This window comes from Littorina saxatilis, linkage group LG5 (assembly GCF_037325665.1).
Source record: "Littorina saxatilis isolate snail1 linkage group LG5, US_GU_Lsax_2.0, whole genome shotgun sequence".
NCBI classification, from domain to species: Eukaryota; Metazoa; Mollusca; class Gastropoda; order Littorinimorpha; family Littorinidae; genus Littorina; species Littorina saxatilis.
The window spans coordinates 4,018,935-4,042,776 of record NC_090249.1 but is presented as its reverse complement, the minus strand read 5'-3'; the positions used below and the strand labels follow the sequence as shown (position 1 = coordinate 4,042,776).

Genomic DNA, 23,842 nt, shown 5'->3' with positions numbered 1-23,842 from the left:
TTTTGCTGTTATTGTTTTAGAAACAGATGGATACCTTTACTTTTGGGCCCAGAGTTATGAGAAGCGTAACACTAACAGAGTTATGAGAAGCGTAACACTAACAGAGTTGTATTTTGTTCCCTCTGTTGACAGTTACGAGCTGAGCGAGGAGATGCAGAAATCGTGTGAGGTGCTGGCCTCCTATCTGGTGGACTCCACCACTATTCAGACCAAGGAACTGGTTAGTTGCAGACACTGCTCACTCTTTCTCCATTTGACAAAGAAAAATTAGAAGCTGTAAAAGGTTTCCATGGTGTTTTTACACTTTATTTAATTACAATATGTTTGATTTGATCTTTATTCTTTATATGTCTTTATGGTAAGAGTTCAAAGGAGAGACAAAAAGGAAACACACAAATAGATAACACAATCAGTCAATGAAAACAAGGGATTGAAAGTTGCTGCTAATGGCCACGTTAGTAACATTAATTCATTCTAGTGCTTAGTGTTTTAATAATTGTGGGGCAGGCCTAAATGCAGATTTCTGCTTTGTATACAAAGACAGATAAAGTATGTGTTATTGTTGCATGTATGCAAATTGTCTAAAATTTCAGTGTGTTCTGTTAAAAGTTTTGAAGATGAGCTTGTGTATATTTTGGAAACTGTTCCCTGGCCATTATGTTTGTACATAAACAGATAAACACTGACTTAACTTGAATTACGCAATCCCATTTTGAATGTGTGAAGGAATTGTATGTTGTTTATTGAATTACTCAGTTCCAATTTGAATATGTGAACGAATTATGTGTTTTTTCCATTTTGAATGGCATATGGGTTGTGTACAGTCCCTACTTTTTATTGAAAAAAAATATGGGTGGTACGTCGTCTGAACTGCGCAGTCCAAAGCATGATAATGTGAATGTTAACGTGTTGTCATAGTGATTGTGTGCAAACTGACTGGTACATGACTGACGTCGTCTGAACTGCGCAGTCCAAAGCATGATAATGTGAATGTTAATGTGTTTTCATGGTGATTATGTGCAAACTGTGCAGTCCAAAACATAGCACTGTGAATGTTAACGTGTCGTCATGGTGATGTTATGTAAACTGTGCAGAACGCCAACCTGTGTGTAGTGCAACAAGAGTGGTTCCGTGTGTATGTTAACGTGTCGTCGTGATGATTGTGTGCAAACTGTGCAGTCCAAAGCATAGTACTGTGAATGTTAACATGTCGTCGTGATGATTGTGTGCAAACTGTGCAGTCCAAAGCATAGTACTGTGAATGTTAACGTGTCGTCGTGATGATTGTGTGCAAATTGTGCAGTCCAAAGCAAAGTACTGTGAATGTTAACATGTCGTCATGATGATTGTGTGCAAACTGTGCAGTCCAAAGCATAGTACTGTGAATGTTAACGTGTCGTCGTGATGATTGTGTGCAAACTGTGCAGTCCAAAGCATAGTACTGTGAATGTTAACATGTCGTCATGATGATTGTGGGCAAACTGTGCAGTCCAAAGCATAGTACTGTGAATGTTAACATGTCGTTGTGATGATTGTGTGCAAACTGTGCAGTTCAAAGCATAGTACTGTGAATGTTAACGTGTCGTAGTGATGATTGTGTGCAAACTGTGCAGTCCAAAGCATAGTACTGTGAATGTTAACGTGTCGTCGTGATGATTGTGTGCAAACTGTGCAGTCCAAAGCATAGTACTGTGAATGTTAACGTGTCGTCGTGATGATTGTGTGCAAACTGTGCAGTCCAAAGCATAGTACTGTGAATGTTAACGTGTCGTCGTGATGATTGTGTGCAAACTGTGCAGTCCAAAGCATAGTACTGTGAATGTTAACATGTCGTCGTGATGATTGTGTGCAAACTGTGCAGTCCAAAGCATAGTACTGTGAATGTTAACATGTCGTCATGGTGAGTGATTGTGTGCAAACTGTGCAGAATGCCAACCTGGCCGCGGTGCAACGAGAGTGGTTCTGTGTGAATGTTAATGTGTTGTCATGGTGATTGTGCAGAACGCCAACCTGGCGGTGGTGCAACGAGAGTGGTTCTGTGTGAATGTTAATGTGTTGTCATGGTGATTATGCAGAACGCCAACCTGGCGGTGGTGCAACGAGAGTGGTTCTGTGTGAATGTTAATGTGTTGTCATGGTGATTGTGCAGAATGCCAACCTGGCCGCGGTGCAACGAGAGTGGTTCTGTGTGAATGTTAATGTGTTGTCATGGTGATTGTGCAGAATGCCAACCTGGCCGCGGTGCAACGAGAGTGGTTCTGTGTGAATGTTAATGTGTTGTCATGGTGATTGTGCAGAACGCCAACCTGGCGGTGGTGCAACGAGAGTGGTTCTGTGTGAATGTTAATGTGTTGTCATGGTGATTATGCAGAACGCCAACCTGGCGGTGGTGCAACGAGAGTGGTTCTGTGTGAATGTTAATGTGTTGTCATGGTGATTGTGCAGAACGCCAACCTGGCGGTGGTGCAACAAGAGTGGTTCTGTGTGAATGTTAATGTGTTGTCATGGTGATTGTGCAGAACGCCAACCTGGCGGTGGTGCAACAAGAGTGGTTCTGTGTGAATGTTAATGTGTTGTCATGGTGATTGTGCAGAATGCCAACCTGGCGGTGGTGCAACAAGAGTGGTTCTGTGTGAATGTTAATGTGTTGTCATGGTGATTGTGCAGAATGCCAACCTGGCGGTGGTGCAACGAGAGTGGTTCTGTGTGAATGTTAATGTGTTGTCATGGTGATTGTGCAGAACGCCAACCTGGCGGTGGTGCAACAAGAGTGGTTCCGAGTGTCCAGCCACAAGCTGTCTAGCGTCCACCAGGTGGAGGACTACCTGTCGTCCATCAAGGAGATCTCCAGCCGCCTCCTGGAGTACATCGTCAACCTTGTCGACACCAATGTGAGTTGTTGCGTCTACACTCCATGCGGAGTCTGGAACCTTACATTTTCACACTGGAAGTTTTCAGACATTCACACAGGCACATACACACACAACATATAGGCACCTGCAGTCACATGCCTACACATGCACATACATACATACACAATGTTTGACCGGGGCGGACACGGGTCAACTTTATGTGCAGACTCAGAGACGGCATCCATGTCCCACCACTGTGTCACCACAGTGGCACATAAAAGACCTCCGTTATTCTGCCATAAGTGTAGGTGGCTGATAACACTAACACACACACCTGGGTAGCGCGATGCTAGTTGCTGCTGGCTTTCCACTATGAGGAAGCAACACGAATTTACCAGCATTGGAATATTTAAGTAAATGACAAAAAATAAAAAGTGAAACATGCACACACATGGACATACACACATTCAAATTTTCAGGTTTATTGCAGAACACGGCTAGTCAAAGAGACTGTATGTGTAATACCAACTTTTTTTCCTAACAGGGCAACGCAGCCATTCATTACTGCGTGTCTCACGGTAACTTTGACATTGCGGGACTGCTGCTGGACACGGAGGTGTGCGACGTCAGCCGACCCAACAAGGCGGGCTACACCCCCTCCATGCTGGCTGCCCTCAGCTACGTCCAGAACGACGATCACCGAGACATCATCCGCCGACTTTTTGCTGCTGACGACATCAATGCTATCGCTGAGAGGGTGGGTGCTTTGCCTGTGGATTCTCTCTTTTTTTCTTCTGCGTTTATGGGCTAAAACTCCCACTTTTTTTTTACGTGTATGACCGTTTTTGCCATTTAGGCAACCATTTTGGCGTAACTCAATTCTTGGCGATTTTGATGCTTTTGTACTTTAACCTTTTAACTACCAAGTTTATTGTTCTGTAGAATCCCTCAGCTCCCAAGTTATTTTGAGCAGAGACGGTCAAAAACGGGTATGCGTGTTTAAATTATTATTACTCAGTTTCTCTTTGTCAGATTGATAAAAAAAATTGGTATGTTATTGGATAGGGATCAAACTTCAAAGAGTATGTGTTCTTCTTCTTGGTGGTATGTATGTCGCCGTGTTATCATGATTAAATTTCATATTCTTACTCCGAATCACATTAGCATTGAGTCACATGAGATGCTTAGCACTGAAAAACGCTTACCTATCTAAGGGAAGCAACCCCATCACCAAAACGAAAGCGAAAGTAGCTTAGGTAATGAGCAGTCACACTGGGAGTTACCTCCCATATTGGTGTGCACACGTCACTTCCCACAACTCCATGTGTCTACCTACCCTCATACGATCTTTTCACCTCTGAGGGAAAGGTCACTGAAATTTTTCGCTCCTATGGTCTGCTCTTGTGTTGTTGTGACACCTGCCGGCCATGTTACCTGTCTGTCTGCTCGTCACTACTGCTGTTTGGTGAGCTCGTTCCTGTTTTTGTGTTCTCTTTCTCGCTTTTGTTGCTGAACTTTCGTCCGTGTTCGGACTTGTTTGTCAGTGACTTGTTGCTTTGTCGCCATTGTTAGTGTGTTCAGTTAGCTTGCTAACTTCCATTATAATGGTATTTAGCCGTGCGGGCCTCCTTTGGGTTCGGCAAGCATGGTTATTTTGGGTGTTTCTCTAGAGAATTATTTTGTTTACTGACTTGGCAGGCCGTCGCGGCTTGCGTGTTTCAGTAATTTTAGCCGTATGTTTTTTCGCCATTTGCATCTTGTTAGCTTTGCTGACTTTAATGTTTTTGGTAGGTCGCCTTTGCTTGTTTACTCGGGTAGTTTACAAGCTTGGTTAGTTGTTGTTCTTTGAACTTTTTTAATTACTGAAGTTTTCTGTCCATTGGACTTACGTGCTTACAGTAATTTGTGCGAAGTTTTTCGTATTTTCTTAGCGTCTGATAGTTCGTCCGTCGTTTCGGTTATCAGTAGCTATGTTTGGTTTTAGCTTTTTGGCTAGGCGACGTTTAAGGCTAGTTTAGCTTTCGTCCGCCGTCGCCTTTTTTAGCTTGGGGTTGTGGTTTAGGCTGCAATCCCCTCTTTGTCCGTGCATGCTTCTGCTTCTAGCACTTGTGCTTTGCGCAGTCGTTCACGTCCGTTGTTCTGTGCTCCCTTCTTGTTGGAGGGGTTTTTTTGGTGTCCTCTCTCGTGTTATCTTTGCCCCAGAGTTCGGCATTGAGGAGAGAGGAGATGCAGCGTTCCACGGCGGTCGGCAGTGTCTTGCTCCCTTCCGTGGTGGTTGTCCGGTTCCTGGCTTCCTTGTTGGATGCTTCCATTTCCGGGAAGCAGGTTCCTGCCTTGTCGGTGGCCGCTTCTGTGGTGGCATTACCGGTAAGTTGAACTGGTCCTACAGTCCTCGTGAGACGTCTGGACACTCCCTTAGGGGAGACAGTTCTTTGGGGCAGGGTCACTCCTTGCATTCTCCTGTTGTTGCCAATACCGACATTTCCCCAGAGGGCACGGACTGCGGCATAACAGTAGCGGCAGCCGTTTACGGCTACTGCGTTTCCGGTTTTCAACCGGAAACATAACTCCCGTTCTGATACTTCCGCCACCCACGATGGTCACGGACTATACAGAACGGTAGCGGCAGCCGTTTACGGCTACTGCGTTTCCGGTTTTCAACCGGAAACATAACCCCCGTTCTGATACTTCCGTCACCCACGATGGTCACGTACTATACAGAACGGTAGCGGCAGCCGTTTACGGCTACTGCGTTTCCGGTTTTCAACCGGAAGCATAACCCCCGTTCTGATACGTCTGTCACCCACCATGGTCACGGACTAAACAGAACGGTAGCGGCAGCCGTTTACGGCTACTGCGTTTCCGGTTTTCAACCGGAAGCATAACCGCTGTTCTGATACTTCCGTCACCCTCCGTGGTCACGGACTATACAGAACGGTAGCGGCAGCCGTTTACGGCTACTGCGTTTCCGGTTTTCAACCGGAAGCATAACCGCTGTTCTGATACTTCTGTCTTACCCACCGTGGTCACCGGACTATACAGAACAGTAACGGCAGCCGTTTATGGCTCCTGCGTTTCCGGTTCTCAACCGGAAGCATAACCCCTGTTCTGATGCTTTCGTCTTACCCACCGTGGTCACGGTCTATACAGAACAGTAGCGGCAGCCGTTTACGGCCACTGCGTTTCCGGTTTTATCGGAAGCATAGGTCCTCTCTCATGCGTTCGCTCGGACAACGGTGACGGGATGGACTGGATGTGGCTGCCGTTTACGGCCGCTGCATTTTCGGTTTTGGTCGGAAGTATAGGTCCTCCCTCATGCGTTCTCTCTGCACCGGTGATGGGATGGACTGCAGACTGGCCTCCGGGCTTGATGGCTTCTGGCCTCAGTCTATGCAGCCTTCATTTCCGCTTTTGCGGTTGCGACGGCTGCGTTTTTTCCGGTCCTCACCGGATTAGGGGGTCCTACGGCACGCGTACGCTAAGGCGACGGGGAAGTGCTGTACGGTACCGCCGACTGGCCTCCGGTCTTTTATGGCTTCGGCCTCAGTCTATTCAGTCCTCGTTTCCGCATTCTGTGGTTTCAGGGGCTGCTTTTCTGGCTTTGGCTGGATACGCTGTCTCTTTTTCTGGCTTCTTACAGCCAGAGAGAGAGCAACAGCGGTCGGCATTGTCGCACTCTGTGCTTCAGCCGGGGCAGTTTTTGCTTCACCCCGAGGGTGTTGTGACTTCCGCTTTTCCAGACACGGTGGTTGGATGGCCTCTCCTCTTACCCTTTTCCTCTGAGTCAAGGGATGAGCAGGTGTTTTCCAGAGACACGGGCTCCGGTCTCCGGTTATTGCGTGTTTCCTTCCGCCTCTGGGCCCTCCGTGGTATAAGCCTTCGGGCTTTCTTCACTTGGCTTTCTTTACTCTCACTCCAGTCAGAGTATAAGTCAAAGTGATACTCCGGTACGCGAGTTTCCGGTTTCCGGGTTACTCGTGCATCGTTTTTTATGCCACTGGTCTGTGACCTTGGTCTTTGTCGCCTGCTTGTCCACCCCGACTGTGGGTCTGAGGCTAGCAAACAGACTTGTTTTCCGGAAGGACGTCAGCTGTTTTGGCACACTCTTTGGGTGCCTGTACGGCGATGACAACTTCCGTTTGGTTGGGAAGAGGGAGTTTTTCCTACTTCGGTTTGGAGATTCCTCTTCTGTGGTATACCATTTTTTACAGGTTCTTGGGCTATTTCATCCCATACCTGAAGTGGTACCCCTGCCGTTTCTGTTCCTTTTTCCTGTCCCTCAAGACGAGTTACGGAACAGTTTTGGCCTTAGCTTGTTTTGGCTACTTGGGCTTCGTCTGACACTCGTCCTCTGCTTCTCCGCGGTCGCCTTGTCTGGGGACCCGGATTTGGCTCCCTCTACTGGTTTCCAGTTATGAGAGACTCGGTTGTGGCTGTTTCAAGACGCATCCTTCTCTCTTAGGAGGAGATGGGACGTCCGTGTTAGATCTGGCATCTTTAGGAGACCTTCATCATATTTTTCGGTCCAGGACGGATTATATTGATTTGTTTACACTTGGTGTAGATCAATACAATGATGTCGTCTTCATTCTTTGTTCAACCTTTCCTAGGGTGAACGAAGATCAGGTGCTTTTATCCTCTCTTCACCTCGCTCACGCGTTTGGGTGTCGACGGGATTTGATTTCGCTCTTTAGCGATGTTCACACAGCGAGTTAAGTCCACCGGCTTGAGCATCTTCTGGGATCTCTTCCGGTGGGTTTCGGGCTGACCTTCGGGTATGCTGGCTTCTGGCGGTCAGGGTGACAGTCGTTTCAGCCACAATTTGCTGTTCCGGTCACATTTCCGGTTAGCCGGAGAGTTGTTCTCTTACTGACGTCATGGTTACGTCGGCGCTTTAGGAACAATGACTGACTTATGCGGCCGGTGTTGGTCTTTCGCTGGGTCAGGCTCTGCCTTTCTCGAGCAAGGACTGGTTCTGATGTTTCGTCCAAACTTAAGTTTCACTTAAGTCGTCCTCGGAGGTGACATACAGATTTTCTGAGGGGGCATTGTCTTCGGCAATATCAGTTCGAAGGATCATCCTTTGTGGCTGACCTTCTCTCTCAGTTTTTTGATTAGTCCTCTCCTCTCGGCAGAGGGCTAACTAATATTCCGAAACCTTTGAGTCATTCCTTTGCCGGTGTTCAGCGGGTATTTTGGAATGGCGTCTGGGTTACGGGCTCTGTGGCTCTTAGCCTTAGTCTGTGCGTTGTTCGGCAGCGTTTAGCTGCTTGACTTCGTTTTTTCGGGTGCCTATGTCTGTGGACCCGACGCTTTCTTCATCCTCATTCTAAAATGAGGAGAGTTAGAGCGACTGCCGTTGGGTTGGGTTTCCTTTTACGGTCACCTTTCTACCACAGGCAACAATGACTAAAGGGTTTTGCCTCTTGTCTGGCCTTCCGTCTCTCAAAGACGGACAGACATTTTCTGGTTGGTTCGTCCAAGTTTCAGCTTTCTCTCGACTTGGCTACGAACGTATCTTCCAGCTTTTCCGGAGAATTTTTTCTCGGGAATTTCCTCGACTGCTTGGCGCCACGGTTTTTTGATGCTTATCAGTCTCGCTTTCAGTCTGGGGTTTGGATTCTCTTTCGATTTTCCTACAAGCAGACTGAATTGCGTACTCTTTTGTTCTTGGAACTTATGTACGCTGACGCTCTTTGTGAGTTTGCGTCATCGAGTTGGACTCGGGTACCTGGTACTCGGACGTCTCTCTCTTTCCTTTACGTGGTGATTGGTCGCCCTTCTTTTTGAGCTGCCTCTCTTTGTCCACGCTTCTTGTTGGGTTGAACTTTCCTTCCTAGAAGAAGAAAGGGGGGGGGGGGGGGTGGCAGATTGTCTTTCCCCCTCTACTTAGCTCGGGTTCATTTAATCCAGAGCTTTGGTCTCTCTCTGTGCCTTTTCCCTTTTTTGTCCGTGGGATTGATCGAAGGTTTGGGCACAGCTTACTAGCCCTCTGAGGTTTTCCTTTGGCTAGTTTTGATTAGAGACTCCTTGGCTGTCAATCAGGTTTGTTTCTCCGATCCCTTCCTGATTTGTTGGCAGCGTGCCAGTTCCTGGCTAAGGATTAGTGTGAGTTAGAATTTTCTTTCCACCGAGCCCTCCCTGCCTTGTTGGCATGGGGCTACTTCCTGGCAAGGTTTTTAGAGTGAGTTAGATTTTTCTCTCCCACCGCCTTCTTGATGATTATCTGCTAATGTGATTCGGAGTAAGAATATGAAATTTAATGAAAAATTTCTAAAGTAAATTTTGATTTAATTAATATACTTACCCGAATCACATATTGGATTCCCTCCCGCCTGCCCCGCGTATGGTTTTGATGTTTGTGTAAAAGCCGTATGAGGGTAGGTAGACACATGGAGTTGTGGGAAGTGACGTGTGCACACCAATATGGGAGGTAACTCCCAGTGTGACTGCTCATTACCTAAGCTACTTTCGCTTTCGTTTTGGTGATGGGGTTGCTTCCCTTAGATAGGTAAGCGTTTTTCAGTGCTAAGCATCTCATGTGACTCAATGCTAATGTGATTCGGGTAAGTATATTAATTAAATCAAAATTTACTTTAGAAATTTTTCATTTATCTACCTGTTTACCTGTCAATAAAGTTGAAAAATTACGCTTACTTGTTGCTCCGGTATATCATCCGTTTCGCTGTCACTTGTTGATATTCATTGAACGATCAAAGTAGGTCAGATCAGCAGTGTTCACAGAAATGCTGATGTCGAAGCCAGAATCTTCTAATTGATGTCTATTTTCGTGGAGATAATCAAGCATAGTCATGAAATCAGGATCACTGTCATCTGAATCCATGTCGGCACCAAGCGCCCAAAAGATTTGGTGAAAAAAGATCGATTGTAACTCTCACAGACATCGAAAGCACATGGAAAAAAAACAAGGCGGAAGTGAGACAATCCCACAATGCATTTGCGATTGTCTTATTACTACTACTCGTTCACAACAACCGCAAGCAGCCCAAACAGACGCTAACCCTGCGACGGGCGGTATCGGGCGGTATGGGAGTTACGGCAATGGCGGAAGACGGGCGGTATCGGGCGGTATGGTAGTTAAAAGGTTAACCTAAGTAAATCATTCTCAATGAGAAATATTCTCTAAAATACGATGGACAATACATGATTTAACATTCTGTTGTCTTTCTATCCATACCAGGTACAGATATAAACACTATTTCATGATACAAATAATCAGTTTTGGCTTTCTGCTGAAAAATCAATAAACAAGAATGGTGGGTAATTGGAACGTTTATTATTGACAAAACAAAACGTTACATTTACTAGTACGTCGACCAACAGGTCTTTGAAGTAGTCAGAGAGACAAACACTTATGAAACAGATAAAGAACTTATCTCAAGATCGTGTGTCTCGCTTGCAAAATGCTGGTGAGGTCATCAATTTATTTACTTTTTTATTGGTTTTGGACTTCTGCTGAAAAGCTGTCTAAAATGAGTGACGCCAACATTCCATGACGACGCTGATATGTTGCTGCATTACAGACGGGACAGACAGCCTTGATGCTGGCCACCAGCCAGTGTCGGGAGGACATGGTCTACTTGCTGCTGGAGGCTGGCGCCGACTGCAACATGCAGGACTTCGATGGCTCCACCGCCCTCATGTGTGCCTGTGAGCACGGACACGCCGCCATTGCTCAGATGCTGCTCGCACAGCCTGGCTGCGACGCCAACCTCATGGATAATGTGAGTCGGGGTTTTAATGGGTCCTTGTGAGCTGCAATTTCTTACAACGGGGAAGAATCCCTCCCCTACCCACCCACCCTTTTAACACACACACACAAACACACACACACACACACGCACACACGCATGCACGCACGCACGCAAGCAAACATGCACACACGCACACACACACACACACACACACACACACACACACACACACACACACACACACACACACACACACACACCCACCGGAATACTCAAGAAGGTAAATGTACAGATGTCATGAAACAGAAAATGTGAGAAAGAAGAGTTATAAAGGGAGCAGTCTAAGACTGTCTTGGTGGGAGGGGTGGCGGGGGGTGACTCGTAAAGGGGGCAGTCTAGACTGTCTTGGTGGTAGGGGGGAGGGGGGTGACTCGTAAAGGGGGCAGTCTAAGACTGTCTTGGTGGTAGGGGGGAGGGGGGTGACTCGTAAAGGGGACAGTCTAAGACTGTCTTGGTGGTAGGGGGGAGGGGTGGCGGGGGGTGACTCGTAAATGAGTAATTTTTCTATTTGCCGAGAAAAGGGAGTGTGCACAGGTAGGCGCGGGATTTATTGGGAAATCTGGAGCGTTAGTGCCAGGGTTAGGGCACTTAGTTTTCATCGTTTGTGAACACCTCCTGGTGTAAAATAGTCTGATGTTGTGCGATTTTGACATTTGTTTCATTGTGAAAAATGTGTAAGCACTAGAATTATACTGTAGCAGTGTTTCATTCCTAATAGTCCCTGTCTCACTTTTTCCCCATCTTTAAAAGGAAGTTTAGATTTGATCTATTTATTACCTTTGTGTTATCTAGAGTACTTGTTGTGGGGGTGTTAGTTGTTACCATCTATAAACTTTAAAATTTTAATCACTGAATGTTGTGCCTGTACTGTAGTTTGCGTCTTGTCTAGTTTAAGGTTGCATCATATATGTTACGAATGAATTTTTAGCATGACTGTGTTGTTTCATGAATATACCATGATTATTTCTCGTTTTTTTATGTTATACTTACTGAATCTCTCTCACACCATGCTTTGGCTGCTCTTTTCTGGTCAAATCCAAAAATAGACGGAACACTCCGTATCTGTTACAGGAATGGCCCACCAACAAACACTCCAGAATAATGACATTGTAAAGACGGAACACTCCGTATCTGTTACAGGGATGGCCCACCAACAAACACTCCACAATAATGACATTGTAAAGACGGAACACTCCGTATCTGTTACAGGAATGGCCCACCAACAAACACTCCAGAATAATGACATTGTAAAGAGAAATATTTCTTGGTCAGGTCAGAAACCTGAGAATCTTTAATCCAGAGTTTTGTTCTTCAAACTATTCATTGGTTTTGCCTATAATTCTTTTGTGGTTGTTTTTATAAAAAGAAAATCTAACAGCTAGTCTTTCAAAGATGGTGATGGAGAAAAAATATCAAGAACATTCAAAAACGATTTATCCCCACGTCGTCATACTTAATGAATCTAAAAATGCTAACTCCTATTTCAGTATGTGATTTCCCTTCCACAGGGCTATATCTGGAGTATGTGATTTCCCTTCCACCGGGCTATATCTGGAGTATGTGATTTCCCTTCCACAGGGCTATATCTGGAGTATGTGATTTCCCTTCCACAGGGCTATATCTGGAGTATGTGATTTCCCTTCCACAGGGCTATATCTGGAGCATGTGATTTCCCTTCCACAGGGCTATATCTGGAGTATGTGATTTCCCTTCCACAGGGCTATATCTGGAGTATGTGATTTCCCTTCCACAGGGCTATATCTGGAGTATGCATAGACAGCTAAAAAGTCTAGCCTGAAGACAGCATGTTGTGAGTTGCAGAGTGGGACCCAACATGATTATTAATGTTGAACTTTAGCGTTGTAAATTCAGAGACCACAATCCAGTGATATTATTGACTTATTTTTGATACAAGTCTCTTTAATTAAACTAAGGAATTTTTATCATGAAATACATCGACAGATTAAGCTCCAAAATTAAGCATAAATAATTATTTTGGTCATTTGTTAAAGGAAAATGACTGCCATGGTCAAGAGGACGCATGCGTAATATCAACAGAATTGTCTCTCTCCCTTCAAATTAATTGCTGCCCCCATGTTTTCCTTCTGAAAGCCATGTAAATGAAAGGCGTCTACATATACAGTTCATTGTGTAACTTCAAAGGTAAATAAAATGACTTGCTCAGCTAACAAGAGCAGGTTCTGAAAAAGACGTGGCTTAAATTGAAATAGAAAACCGTCCCTGAATTTAGAACTCTAAAGTTCAACATTACTCCCAACATTTATGCATGTTCCCTGCCTGTTTTTGTATTTTACTCCCCTGCGTGTTGTTAATGTTGTACCCTGTATTTTGGTTCTCTCCCCTGCGTGTTGTGCCTGTTGCCTTGGTTACCATGGCCATGACACCAACAGGAGAATAGCACCGCCCTGTCTATTGCCATGGAAGCAGACCACAAGGACATTGGCGTAATTCTGTACAAGCACGTCAATTTCGTCAAACCTGCTAGTCCTGTAAGTTTTGCTTCAGGGTACATGTAGTTCGATCCTTTTCATGGAAGAGAATTTTGGTGATTGTTGCTTGGAGCAGTTAATAGTTTTGCCAGAATCAGTCAGTTTCTTTTTTTCTTTTCTAATTGGATTTTTATTATTCAAATTTGAGCTTGACACTTTGGTGGTAAAAATTACTTTTGTTTTTATCCATTTTTTTGGTGGTCTTTTTTGTTGTTGTTGCCTATGTCATGATGTTAATGATGCTATATATTTATTTTGTTCTTTTGGTTTGCTGAATTTTGTTACATGTCCCACAGTTGGAATGGTTTGTTCACTGGGATAGGTTTTCAATTTGGCATTGTTTGTGGTATAGTGTGTGAGTTTAAATGCAATTTGTCAACCAAAAAAAGCAAGAAAAAAAAAGAAAAGAAAAAAGTGAAATGATATGTGTGCATGGTGGATGTGACTTGTGCAGCAAAATGCAATTTGTTTCCAAAAGAAAAGAAGAAAATGAAATGAAATGTGTGCATGGTGAATATGACTTGTGGGATTATCCCCTACTTCCCATGCGTACCAGGCTTTTACCGAGGGTAAGACCATCATTCCACCTGAACACAGACACCAACATTGGGGTGTGCACGTTAAAGATCCCACGATTGACAAAAGGGTCTTTCCTGGCAAAATTGTATAGGCATAGATAAAAATGTCCACCAAAATACCCGTGTGACTTGGAATAATAGGCCGTGAAAAGTAGGATATGCGCCGAAATGGCTGCGATCTGCTGGCCGATGTGAATGCGTGATGTATTGTGTAAAAAAAATTCCATCTCACACGGCATAAATAAATCCCTGCGCCTTGAATATGTGCGCGATATAAATTGCATAAAAAATAAAATAAAATAAAAAAAATCCCTGCGCTTAGAACTGTACCCACGGAATACGCGCGATATAAGCCTCATATTGATTGATTGATTGATTGATTAAACATTCTTGTCTGGCTGCAGGGCAGTCATGCTTTGTTGAAAAATTTTGTGAGTGACAGGCATACCTATATCAGTCTGCAAAATTGATTCATTAAAAAGAAATCCCACTCCACGCCATACATACACCAGCCAGGCAGTTGAATTTTTGTATGTATCCAAGTAGAGGGATGCTCTTACCTCATGTAGAACCCTGGCCACATCTGTGGGGGTGTTCATCATTTTTGAGTCACTTGAGAAAAAGTGACTCTATGTAATCGGTCAGTGTTAGTCTGTCCGGCCGGCCGGCCGTCCGTCCGTAGACACCACCTTAACATTGGACTTTTCTCGGAAACTATCAAAGCGATCGGGCTCATATTTTGTTTAGTCGTGACCTCCAATGACCTCTACACTTTAACGATGGTTTTGTTGACCTTTGACCTTTTTCAAGGTCACAGGTCAGCGTCAAAGGAAAAATTAGACATTTTATATCTTTGACAAAGTTCATCGGATGTGATTGAAACTTTGTAGGATTATTCTTTACATCAAAGTATTTACATCTGTAGCCTTTTACGAACGTTATCAGAAAAACAAGGGAGATAACTAGCCTTTTCTGTTCGGCAACACACAACTTAACGTTGGGCTTTTCTCGGAAACTATAAAAGTGACCGGGCTCAAATTTTATGTGAACGTGACTCATTGTGTTGTGAATAGCAATTTCTTCCTGTCCATCTGATGCCTCATATAATATTCAGAACTGCGAAAGTGACTCGATCGAGCGTTTGCTCTTCTTGTTTATTTACATGGGAAGGATGGTATCGTTAAAGTTGTATCTTTCCGAACAATTCCTGTGTATATATATACAGTCCTCCCAAGCATATAAAGGTCTTCCTATATTGGGTGGCTGTGGGTGTGATTTACGCATGATTCCCTCTCCTGCAGATAAAACCTTCCATGTTGTGCATCTGGATGTTGTACAGATCTTTTATGTGCATGATAGCATGAGTTTGAAATATGTTTTTGAGAATGACCCTAACTCCCATCCCCTGTTTATTAATTATATGTAAATCCAGAGTTGAGAAGGTGAGCCGCCATCCCAACCCTACTCCCCACTGTCTTTGGAAACAGAGATCTTAGGAGACATTTTGTTAGCTTTTATAAATAATCGTACTTGTAGTGTCACTTCATGTGTAAAGACTTTTTACTGATAAATGAAATACTGGACTATTTCAATAAATGTCTGCAAGTACTGAGCTGGTTTGCCAGAAATCATGTGGAGAACCTTTATATGTGAATAAGTATGTATTTAAGTGCCCACACAACCAAACTGCTCCATTTCATCATTTGTGTTGTCTAAAAAAAACTTATGGATACAGTTAAATGGTCTCCCCTGAAAACGACGTATAACTACCTAATTGGCTAGGAAAAAAACGACCGTGCACATAAAAGCCCACTCATGCTAAAAAAAAAATTAAAAAAAACACGGGCACATGGGTGTTGAATTGCTACCCCCGAACAAAGAAGTTAAATTGTATTCATGCAAAATTATGCAGTAGAACTCTCAATTTGGTTTTACATTTGAATTGAAGCTTGGTAACATTTCCACTGAAAAAAGTCACTGATCTGAGCTGTGCTGGATGGATGAGGGAGGAGTATCATGTGTGTGGGGTTGTTATGCTGTGCACCATTCTCCAATCTCTCCCCCCCCCCCCCCTTTATTTTCAGCATTATGTGGTTCCATCATGTACTCACCTGCTTGTCTCTCTGCATGCTGTTTTCTCTGTCTTGTCCTGTAGGGTTTTCAGAAAAAGCGGAAAGGGCCCAGCTCACCCACCCCAAGGTAAAACAAATGTTGTGACTAATGTCTTCTTTTCCTGAAACTTTAAGCCATGTTTCCTTTTGCATCAATCTCAAACAAATCAAATCTACATCCAACAGGTGAATGAAGATGTAGGAAGAAAAAGGTTCATTCTAACAACTTTATTAGTACATCGTAACATGTAGTGAATGCAAATTTGTATTCAAAGTCAATATGAAGTCTGGATCAGGTAGCAAATATTACAATTCTGGACAGCAATTTTCTTAAAGGAAATTTACAGTCTGTTGTTTTGTAGTAAATCACTTTTAGTTTTGATTTGTTTCCTTTTTTGGACGCTAAAACATAATGCATTTGGAAACACTCACCGGAAGTGTTTTGCATGAATAGTTGGAAATAATAATGACTGATTCAGATCCTATGGATTTTTTCATTATTGTAAAAGGAAACATGCCTCTTAGAAGTTGTCTGTTTTGTGGTGTGGAGGATTTTCAGTTCAGCTCTATCATATTTGCTTACATGCTACTGAGTCTTTGGTGGTGATTGAGAGTGTCAGGTTTGGGATGGAGAAATATCAGTTGTATTTTCTTTGATTCAAAGCCTGCCTGTTCTCTCAGCCTTTTTTTCCTTTTTCTTTCTTTTCAAAGTTGGCTCTAGTAGCTAGGTTAATGGAGAAGGCCACGAATTTGCTCTTGAATGCAATTGGTGGATGGGACTCAATTGTATTTCTGTGGGAAAGAGTCCGAGGTGGGCTTCCATTGATTCTTTGTTTACTATTTAAATTATTTGGAGAGAGCATGATCTTTCTTGCTACCTAGAGCTTTGGGAAGTAGAGATTTGGCTCCCTTGTTTTCTCTCATGTACACTCTGTCTCTGTCTGTCTCTGTCTCTGTCTCTGTCTGTCTGTCTCTCTCTCTCTCTCACTCTCTCTCTCTCCCTCTCTCTTTCTCTCTCCCTCTTTCTTTCTCTCTTTCTCTCTCTTTCTCTCTCTCTTTCTCTCTCTTAAACCTTTATCCTTGTAAAATAAAGTGTGTTCGTTTGTTCTCTCTCTCTCTCTCTCTCTCTCTCTCTCTCTCTCTCTCTCTCTCTCTCTCTCTCTCTCTCTCTCTCAAACCCCAATACAAGCTCTCTCTATGGGGTCTATAAACAAAATTTATGTTGTTTTCAGCCTTTAAGCGTTTCGGTTGAAGCAGGTTTGGACTGATCTGTACCTTAAACATTATTTTCTTAAATGTAGCTTGAATACTCCCTTGTAATCTTTGCATTTATATTTTGCTGGTGCAGTTACTGCATCATGCAGACTGTAGAGAATGTATGGCTGTATGACAGTGTGTATGTTGACAAGTAGTATTTGTTGAGCACTCTGACCTTCTTTCAGAGGTAGGAAAAGGCTTTCTTTCTGCAATAAGAATGGCGAGAAATTATCTTCTGTTAAAAGCAGAATTCTGTTCGCCACAGTTTAACAGCATGTACACTGCATTGTAACAGCATGTACACTGAGCACCATTTTGTTAACAAAAAAGATTTAATTTGAAACAGGAGTGTGTACCTGAACATTAAGTCTTTTCTGCTTGTCATCTTCAGTTTAAGGTTTTCATGAAACGTTCTGAAGATGTGATGTACATCTTTGCGGCTTTACTAAAATCTTACGGTGGTTTCTTTTCTACTCTTCACCTCTGGTAGGAAGAGTTATATTGCTTTGTGGCGACTACTTAGTTTGATGTCTCATTTGTGAAAACGAAATCAGCAATGGTTGCAGAAAGCAGCGTAAAAAAAAAGTAGATTTGCATGCCAGTATTACCACTAACATTGAAGTAGTGCATGAATTAGCATGAGTGATTAACAATAATTGGTGTTGTGTATTTCATGTCAGGGACCTTCTGTTACTGTAGCTTTAATATTTGGGAAGACATGTGGAGAAGAGTCCAGGGATGTACAGTGTACTTTGTACAAGGACTGAAGGTGGACATTTCAGGAATCAGATTTGGGTTCTGAGAAATGTATTTGTTAAAAGAGTTCACTCTGACTGACCTTGAAATGGTTAGGCTGGAATGGGGTTTCGTAATGCATGCATTGATGACAGAAACACTTGTCTCTTTCAGGCTAATAAACATTTTCAGTGCACTGTTTTTACTGCTCTTTCTTCTTTTTATTTTTAATGTATTGATTGATTGTTTGTTGCAATATTGTCATGCATTTGAAAGATTAATGTATAACATTTTGTCAGAGTAATGCGTGTTTGTGTTAAATCTAAACCTGATGACATAACGGCATTGTAATAAACAAACTGTCAGTAATATATATAATATATAAGTTGCTGCATTCCTGTTTCTAGATCCTAACAGTTTGGAACAATCCACTTTTTTTTTGTTTTTTTGAGCTTCATGTGAAGGGAAGAAGGCAGTGGTAGCTGTGGGTCTTATAAAACGTTTAACATGAAAACAGATGTCTAGAAATAAAGAAAAGGAAGATGATGCTTATTCCATGATTGGCAAAATGACACACTCTTAAAAACACCCTCCAACTCTTGACCCCAGAATGACTCCAACGGCATGAGATTAATTACCGTAGGAATGGATCATTAATTTTCTTACGTACCTCTGTGCAGGAACCTCGTACACTAGCAGTGGTAGAAGAGACGCCACCACCACCACCGCAGCCTACAACAGCAGCAGCAGACACATCACCACCAGCAGCCGCACCGCAGACGGCGCCGCACGACACAGACAGCTGTCCAGAGACGGAGGTGTGAGGAGTCAGTCCAGTCAGGGCTACGCTCGCTACCTCACCTCACATTCCAGCAGTCCCGAGTCCGCTGCCATGACAACCGTGCGATCAGTGCAGGCGTCCTTCAGACGCAGCGGATCCCCACATTCCAGAATTTCGTCCAACTTTTCCTCCAAGTTTCACAGGGGGTTGTAGACACGGCTCTGCTGTCGTGTTTTGCCACGGGCCAATACTTTGCTGGAATGGATCTGTGCTCGTTGCGTACTTGTCTGTGTACCGACATGGATTGTGCTCTTGGCATACTTGTCTATCTGCTTCAGGTTTCAATGTGGGCTGTAGAAACATGTCCGCTGAGTTTTGGCCTTGGCCAAGTCTTTGTGGACCCTTCCATGTATACACTTTGGGTGAAGTGAATATTCTGAATGAACAATAAGTGCCTCCAGTGCTTGACAGCTTCCTTATGTACACTTGTAAATATGTAGGAAGTGTTGTAACATGTCTTCATTGTACAAGATGGTAGCATTTCCCAGGTCTGATTTTATTGTGGTTCTTGGTCTTTTTGAATCAGTTCCAGTTCAAGACAAGTGATTTGAAAAATTATTAGATTCGGAAGTCTGTTTTGACAATTACTGTTCTTTTTTTTTTCAATCTCAGGACTGATGTAGGCTTTTATTACCAGGATACAAGCATTCTTGTTTGGGTAGTATTTATAATTTCTTGTTTCAGACTACTTTTTTCAGGTTTTGGTTATGAGAACTAGGTAGATACTCTTGATAAAAGTGTTCTTGATCTGTATGAATATTCTTGTAGAGGAATGTTTCTCACACTGATTCAACAGGTGAATGCAGTGTTATACTCTGTTGTGATGTCATAGTCAGTGATGATGTCACAATAAGTTGTGATGTCACAAGAAGTTGTGATGTCATAGTCAGTTGTGATGTCACAATAATTTAAGTTGTGATTTCTCATTGAGTTGTGATGTCACAGTAAGTTGTGATGTCACAAGAAGTTGTGATGTCATTAACCAGGCTTTGCTATGCATTTGATGTGAAGACTCACAATGAGGTGTGAAGCTTTTTTCTGAGAGATGAAGTGTATATAAATTCAGCTACCTCAGCCTGGTACTGTTCATTACTACTGTTCAAGGTTACCGCAGCATACTCTTTCTTAGGGCAGGATACTTTCTTCTATGTGTGTGTTTTGCATGGCGCTTGTTTTTTCTATGGTGTGGTGAGGTATTTATTGAACGTACAGTTTGCTGAGTCTTACTTATTTATCATTTATTTATCACTTGATTATTCAAGGTTATTTTTTAGAGTGTAAAAATGAGTACTACTACTACTAATAATAGAGTTGATACATACTTTTCAAACTTATTTTTACAGATGTTTGTTCTTGAAGTGTTCATAAGATGTTGGAGAGTTACTGCATTGTTCACATATGTATAGTATTTTGCTGTTGTGGCAGATTAAGGTACATGAGCTAAAAATGTCAAGTAATTCTTAACTTACACTAATTGAAATAAGATATTTTTCTAAATTTGTTTAAATGCTCCATTAAGTACCAAGAGCTTTGTAGTCCTGTGGGTTTTTAGAATATAATTTTTTTAATTTCAAGTATTTATTGCCATTGGCAAAACTAGGATCCAAGTGAGTGACATTGGCTGTTCTGAGCTTTGAGCGAACAGCGTTTCACAGATGTCAGTGTTAATAATAGATTTGATGGTCTGATATTATGTGTCCGTGATAATCATCGCTGGTGATGGTTTTGTTTTGTAAACATATTTTGTACAGAACGGCATGCTATGTTTGGCACTTGGGGCAGCTTTTGCTTTTTTCCCTGTTTTTTATTTTTATTTGTTTATTTTCTTAAAGGAAATTTACAGTCAGTTGTTTTGTAGTGAATCACTTCTAGTTTTGATTTTTTACTTCTGTTTGTATGTGTGAGAAATTCTGACCTAAGTGATAAAAGATTAAAATCTCTACACTAAACTCTATACTATTTTGTTTTTGCTGTAGAACTGTGTATATGTTGTGTTTTTTTTGTAAAAAAAAATGAAAGTTACATTCTTGGCAGAACTGTGTTTTATCTTTCTTTTTAAAAGATGAAATGTTATAGAATGTTTGAATGCTGTTTTGGTTTGCTACAGAACTGTAAAATGTTTGTTAAATATGCTTATGAAAGAAAAGGATTGCAATTTGCTGAAGTTCAAGCAAAAGTTTTGCTTAATGCTGGCCTGATTCGACATATTGTGTCACTTGCATTCCAGTATATACCTCTCACTTTTGATGTTTTGGTTGTGTTTTATGGAATAATCGGTCTTTTCGAAATGGTGCTTTCCGGGCTGTAAATGATTGTAGATATGTACAGCTGTAGTAATTTTTATACACAAGTGATTCCCCTTTGAAATTGCATGTCTGAACTTGACTTTTATAACACTTGTATTTTTGTATGAGGCTTTGACATTTGAGATTGAACTGATCAAATTAATTAAAAGGGAAACACCGCCACCCTGGGCTATTAAGCGACGGAGCTATTAATTACAATGTACTGGGTTGTGTTAGTAAGTACACAGAGCTTAAATGTTAAATGACATCTACAACTATGTATTCACTCCGTGTGTGAGAAGATACCCAAGTGCATTTAAAAGCTGTAACATTTTACAACACTAACCATAAACCAAACAAATAATCTGAAAGTATATGCTGTACAACACGTGGTTGTGGACTGTTACTCTGCACCATGCTTTATAAATAACTATGGTATTTCCAGTAAAAGGTTCAGCTTAGCGTGTAATGAATAAGATGCTTGGTTTCACAAGCCTTGTGTGTGGTTGTGACATGTTATCTAAGGTTATAAGCCTAAAACATAAGGCTAAAACATATATTTATAGCATTTTCCAATGGAATAGGTTCAAACTGGTGATGTGATTAATTTAGCATGCACATCATACTGCTTCTTGTGGAGTTTGGGGGGGCATGATGTGTAGTTAATTACCACTCTAAAGAGTCCTGTTTTATGTGAGTAATTTCACTCTCAAAGTGTCCAGTTAACATGAATAAAGTTTAGAACCTCATTATTACTCTCTTTGTTCTGTGATGGTACGTGTACTGACATTCCATTCTGACCTTAAATTTACCATGTAAAAGCTTTGGAGTAAACATGCCATGGAACTTGTTTTCTTATTCTTGATGTGCTTGCAGCTAATAAATGTATTACACGCAAGATAGAAAATGTTTCTGTTACTCTTTTCCATACACAGAAGTTTTTCATGAACTAACAGTATATACATGCACTTGTATGGACACATGCATCATGTTCATTTTAATTAGGACCATTTGTGTTCAGCTTTTCGGAGAGGACAACACAGGTTTTGAACACACACACACACATACAAACACACATGCAGGCACATACACACATGTATGCAAACACACACACACACTCCCACACACACAGATGAATGCAGGATTTTTCACTATTTCTATTTTATTTATATATTTCTTACCAACACTGTTGGTATCCTTACTGCACTGTGATGGCTTCTTTTGTCATTCTATTTACTTAAAGGGAAACAGCAAATGTACAGAACAAGCATTTGCTTAAAGGTCATCTCCTTTTGCTAGCTTATTTTGTAGGTATGTTAGTGTATATTCATCATTAGGCCACAAAAAAAAAATTGTCTGTTTCTGGTAACATGGCTAAAAAAAAAATAGGGTCGGTAGGTAGGGATTTTTTTATTTTTTATTTTTTTTTTTTTTTCCAAATGTAAAACTAACTTTAAAAATCGCGCAAAGAGACTGGATTCACTAAACATAGAGACAAGACACTCAACACATTTACAAATCGTCAGCGGACTTTCGTTTTCACACGTTTTTGTTGTTCATTTTCTCACCCTGTCCTTTACCACAACAAAAAAAAAAAAAACAAAAAAAAAAATTTTGAGTTTGGAAAAAAAAAGTTTAGGGTCGGCGCCGAAATTTAGGGTCGGTCGGGTGACCAGAAACAGACAATTTTTTTTTTTTTGGCCTTAGCAGTTAGTTGAAAATGCAGTGCCTTTGAGAAGCCTGGAAATTGACCATTACTGTTGGTGTTATAACATGACAAGAGACGAAAGGGCTTCTGGTTGTTGACTCTGTTGTGTCCAGTACCATTCTATGCATATCAGTTGTATGTAGCAATAAATGTATGTACAAATGAGTATTGTGTTCATCTCAGTGTGTGTGTGTGTATCAGTGCATGCGTGCGTGTGTCAACGTACATATAAAGTAATCATTTTCAAGTGTAATAAAATCACTGGTCATTTACGGACCATGGTTTTTGACTCACATGCGAAGCAAAAGTGAGTCTATGTACTCACCCGAGTCGTCCGTCCGTCCGTCCGTCCGTCCATCCGTCCGTCCATCCGTCCGGACGTCCGTCCGTCCGGAAAACTTTAACGTTGGATATTTCTTGGACACTATTCAGTCTATCAGTACCAAATTTGGCAAGATGGTGTATGATGACAAGGCGCCAAAAAACATACATAGCATCTTGACCTTGCTTCAAGGTCAAGGTCGCAGGGGCCATAAATGTTGTCTAAAAAACAGCTATTTTTCCCATTTTTCCCATTTTCTCTGAAGTTTTTGAGATTGAATACCTCACCTATATATGATATATAGGGCAAAGTAAGCCCCATCTTTTGATACCAGTTTGGTTTACCTTGCTTCAAGGTCAAGGTCACAGGAGCTCTTCAAAGTTGGATTGTATACATATTTTGAAGTGACCTTGACCCTGAACTATGGAAGATAACTGTTTCAAACTTAAATATTATGTGGGGCACATGTTATGCTTTCATCATGAGACACATTTGGTCACATATGATCAAGGTCAAGGTCACTTTGACCCTTATGAAATGTGACCAAAATAAGGTAGTGAACCACTAAAAGTGACCATATCTCATGGTAGAAAGAGCCAATAAGCACCATTGTACTTCCTATGTCTTGAATTAACAGCTTTGTGTTGCATGACCTTGGATGACCTTGACCTTGGGTCAAGGTCACATGTATTTTGGTAGGAAAAATGTGTAAAGCAGTTCTTAGTGTATGATGTCATTGCTAGGTTTAATAATAATAATAAGAAGAACATTTATATAGCGCTAAATCAAAAACTTTCGTTAAAAAGGCTTGCTCTAAGCGCTTGACATCTAAACTAAAACGTCATTCACACTCTTTACAATGATGTAC

General features: G+C 42.0%; 1 protein-coding gene across 12 annotated transcripts in view; it reads left to right on the top strand.

Moving 5' to 3' along the window:
- LOC138966114 (serine-rich adhesin for platelets-like) overlaps positions 1 to 22,817 on the top strand; it is a 106,922-nt gene extending 84,105 nt beyond the window's left edge. For 7 of the 12 annotated variants that reach the window (XM_070338205.1, XM_070338199.1, XM_070338203.1 and 4 more), the window contains 7 exons: positions 133 to 220; positions 2,742 to 2,891; positions 3,397 to 3,609; positions 10,397 to 10,597; positions 13,039 to 13,137; positions 18,499 to 22,281; positions 22,652 to 22,817. In XM_070338205.1, the coding sequence (XP_070194306.1) occupies positions 133 to 220; positions 2,742 to 2,891; positions 3,397 to 3,609; positions 10,397 to 10,597; positions 13,039 to 13,137; positions 18,499 to 18,642 (895 nt within the window). In that variant the 3' untranslated portion in view covers positions 18,643 to 22,281; positions 22,652 to 22,817. Of the gene's footprint in view, positions 1 to 132; positions 221 to 2,593; positions 2,711 to 2,741; positions 2,892 to 3,396; positions 3,610 to 10,396; positions 10,598 to 13,038; positions 13,138 to 15,870; positions 15,915 to 17,058; positions 17,084 to 18,498; positions 22,282 to 22,651 lie in introns of those variants that run through there. The other 5 variants (XM_070338208.1, XM_070338206.1, XM_070338211.1 and 2 more) reach the window with 3 other exon arrangements.
- The last annotated feature ends 1,025 nt before the right edge of the window (positions 22,818 to 23,842 follow it).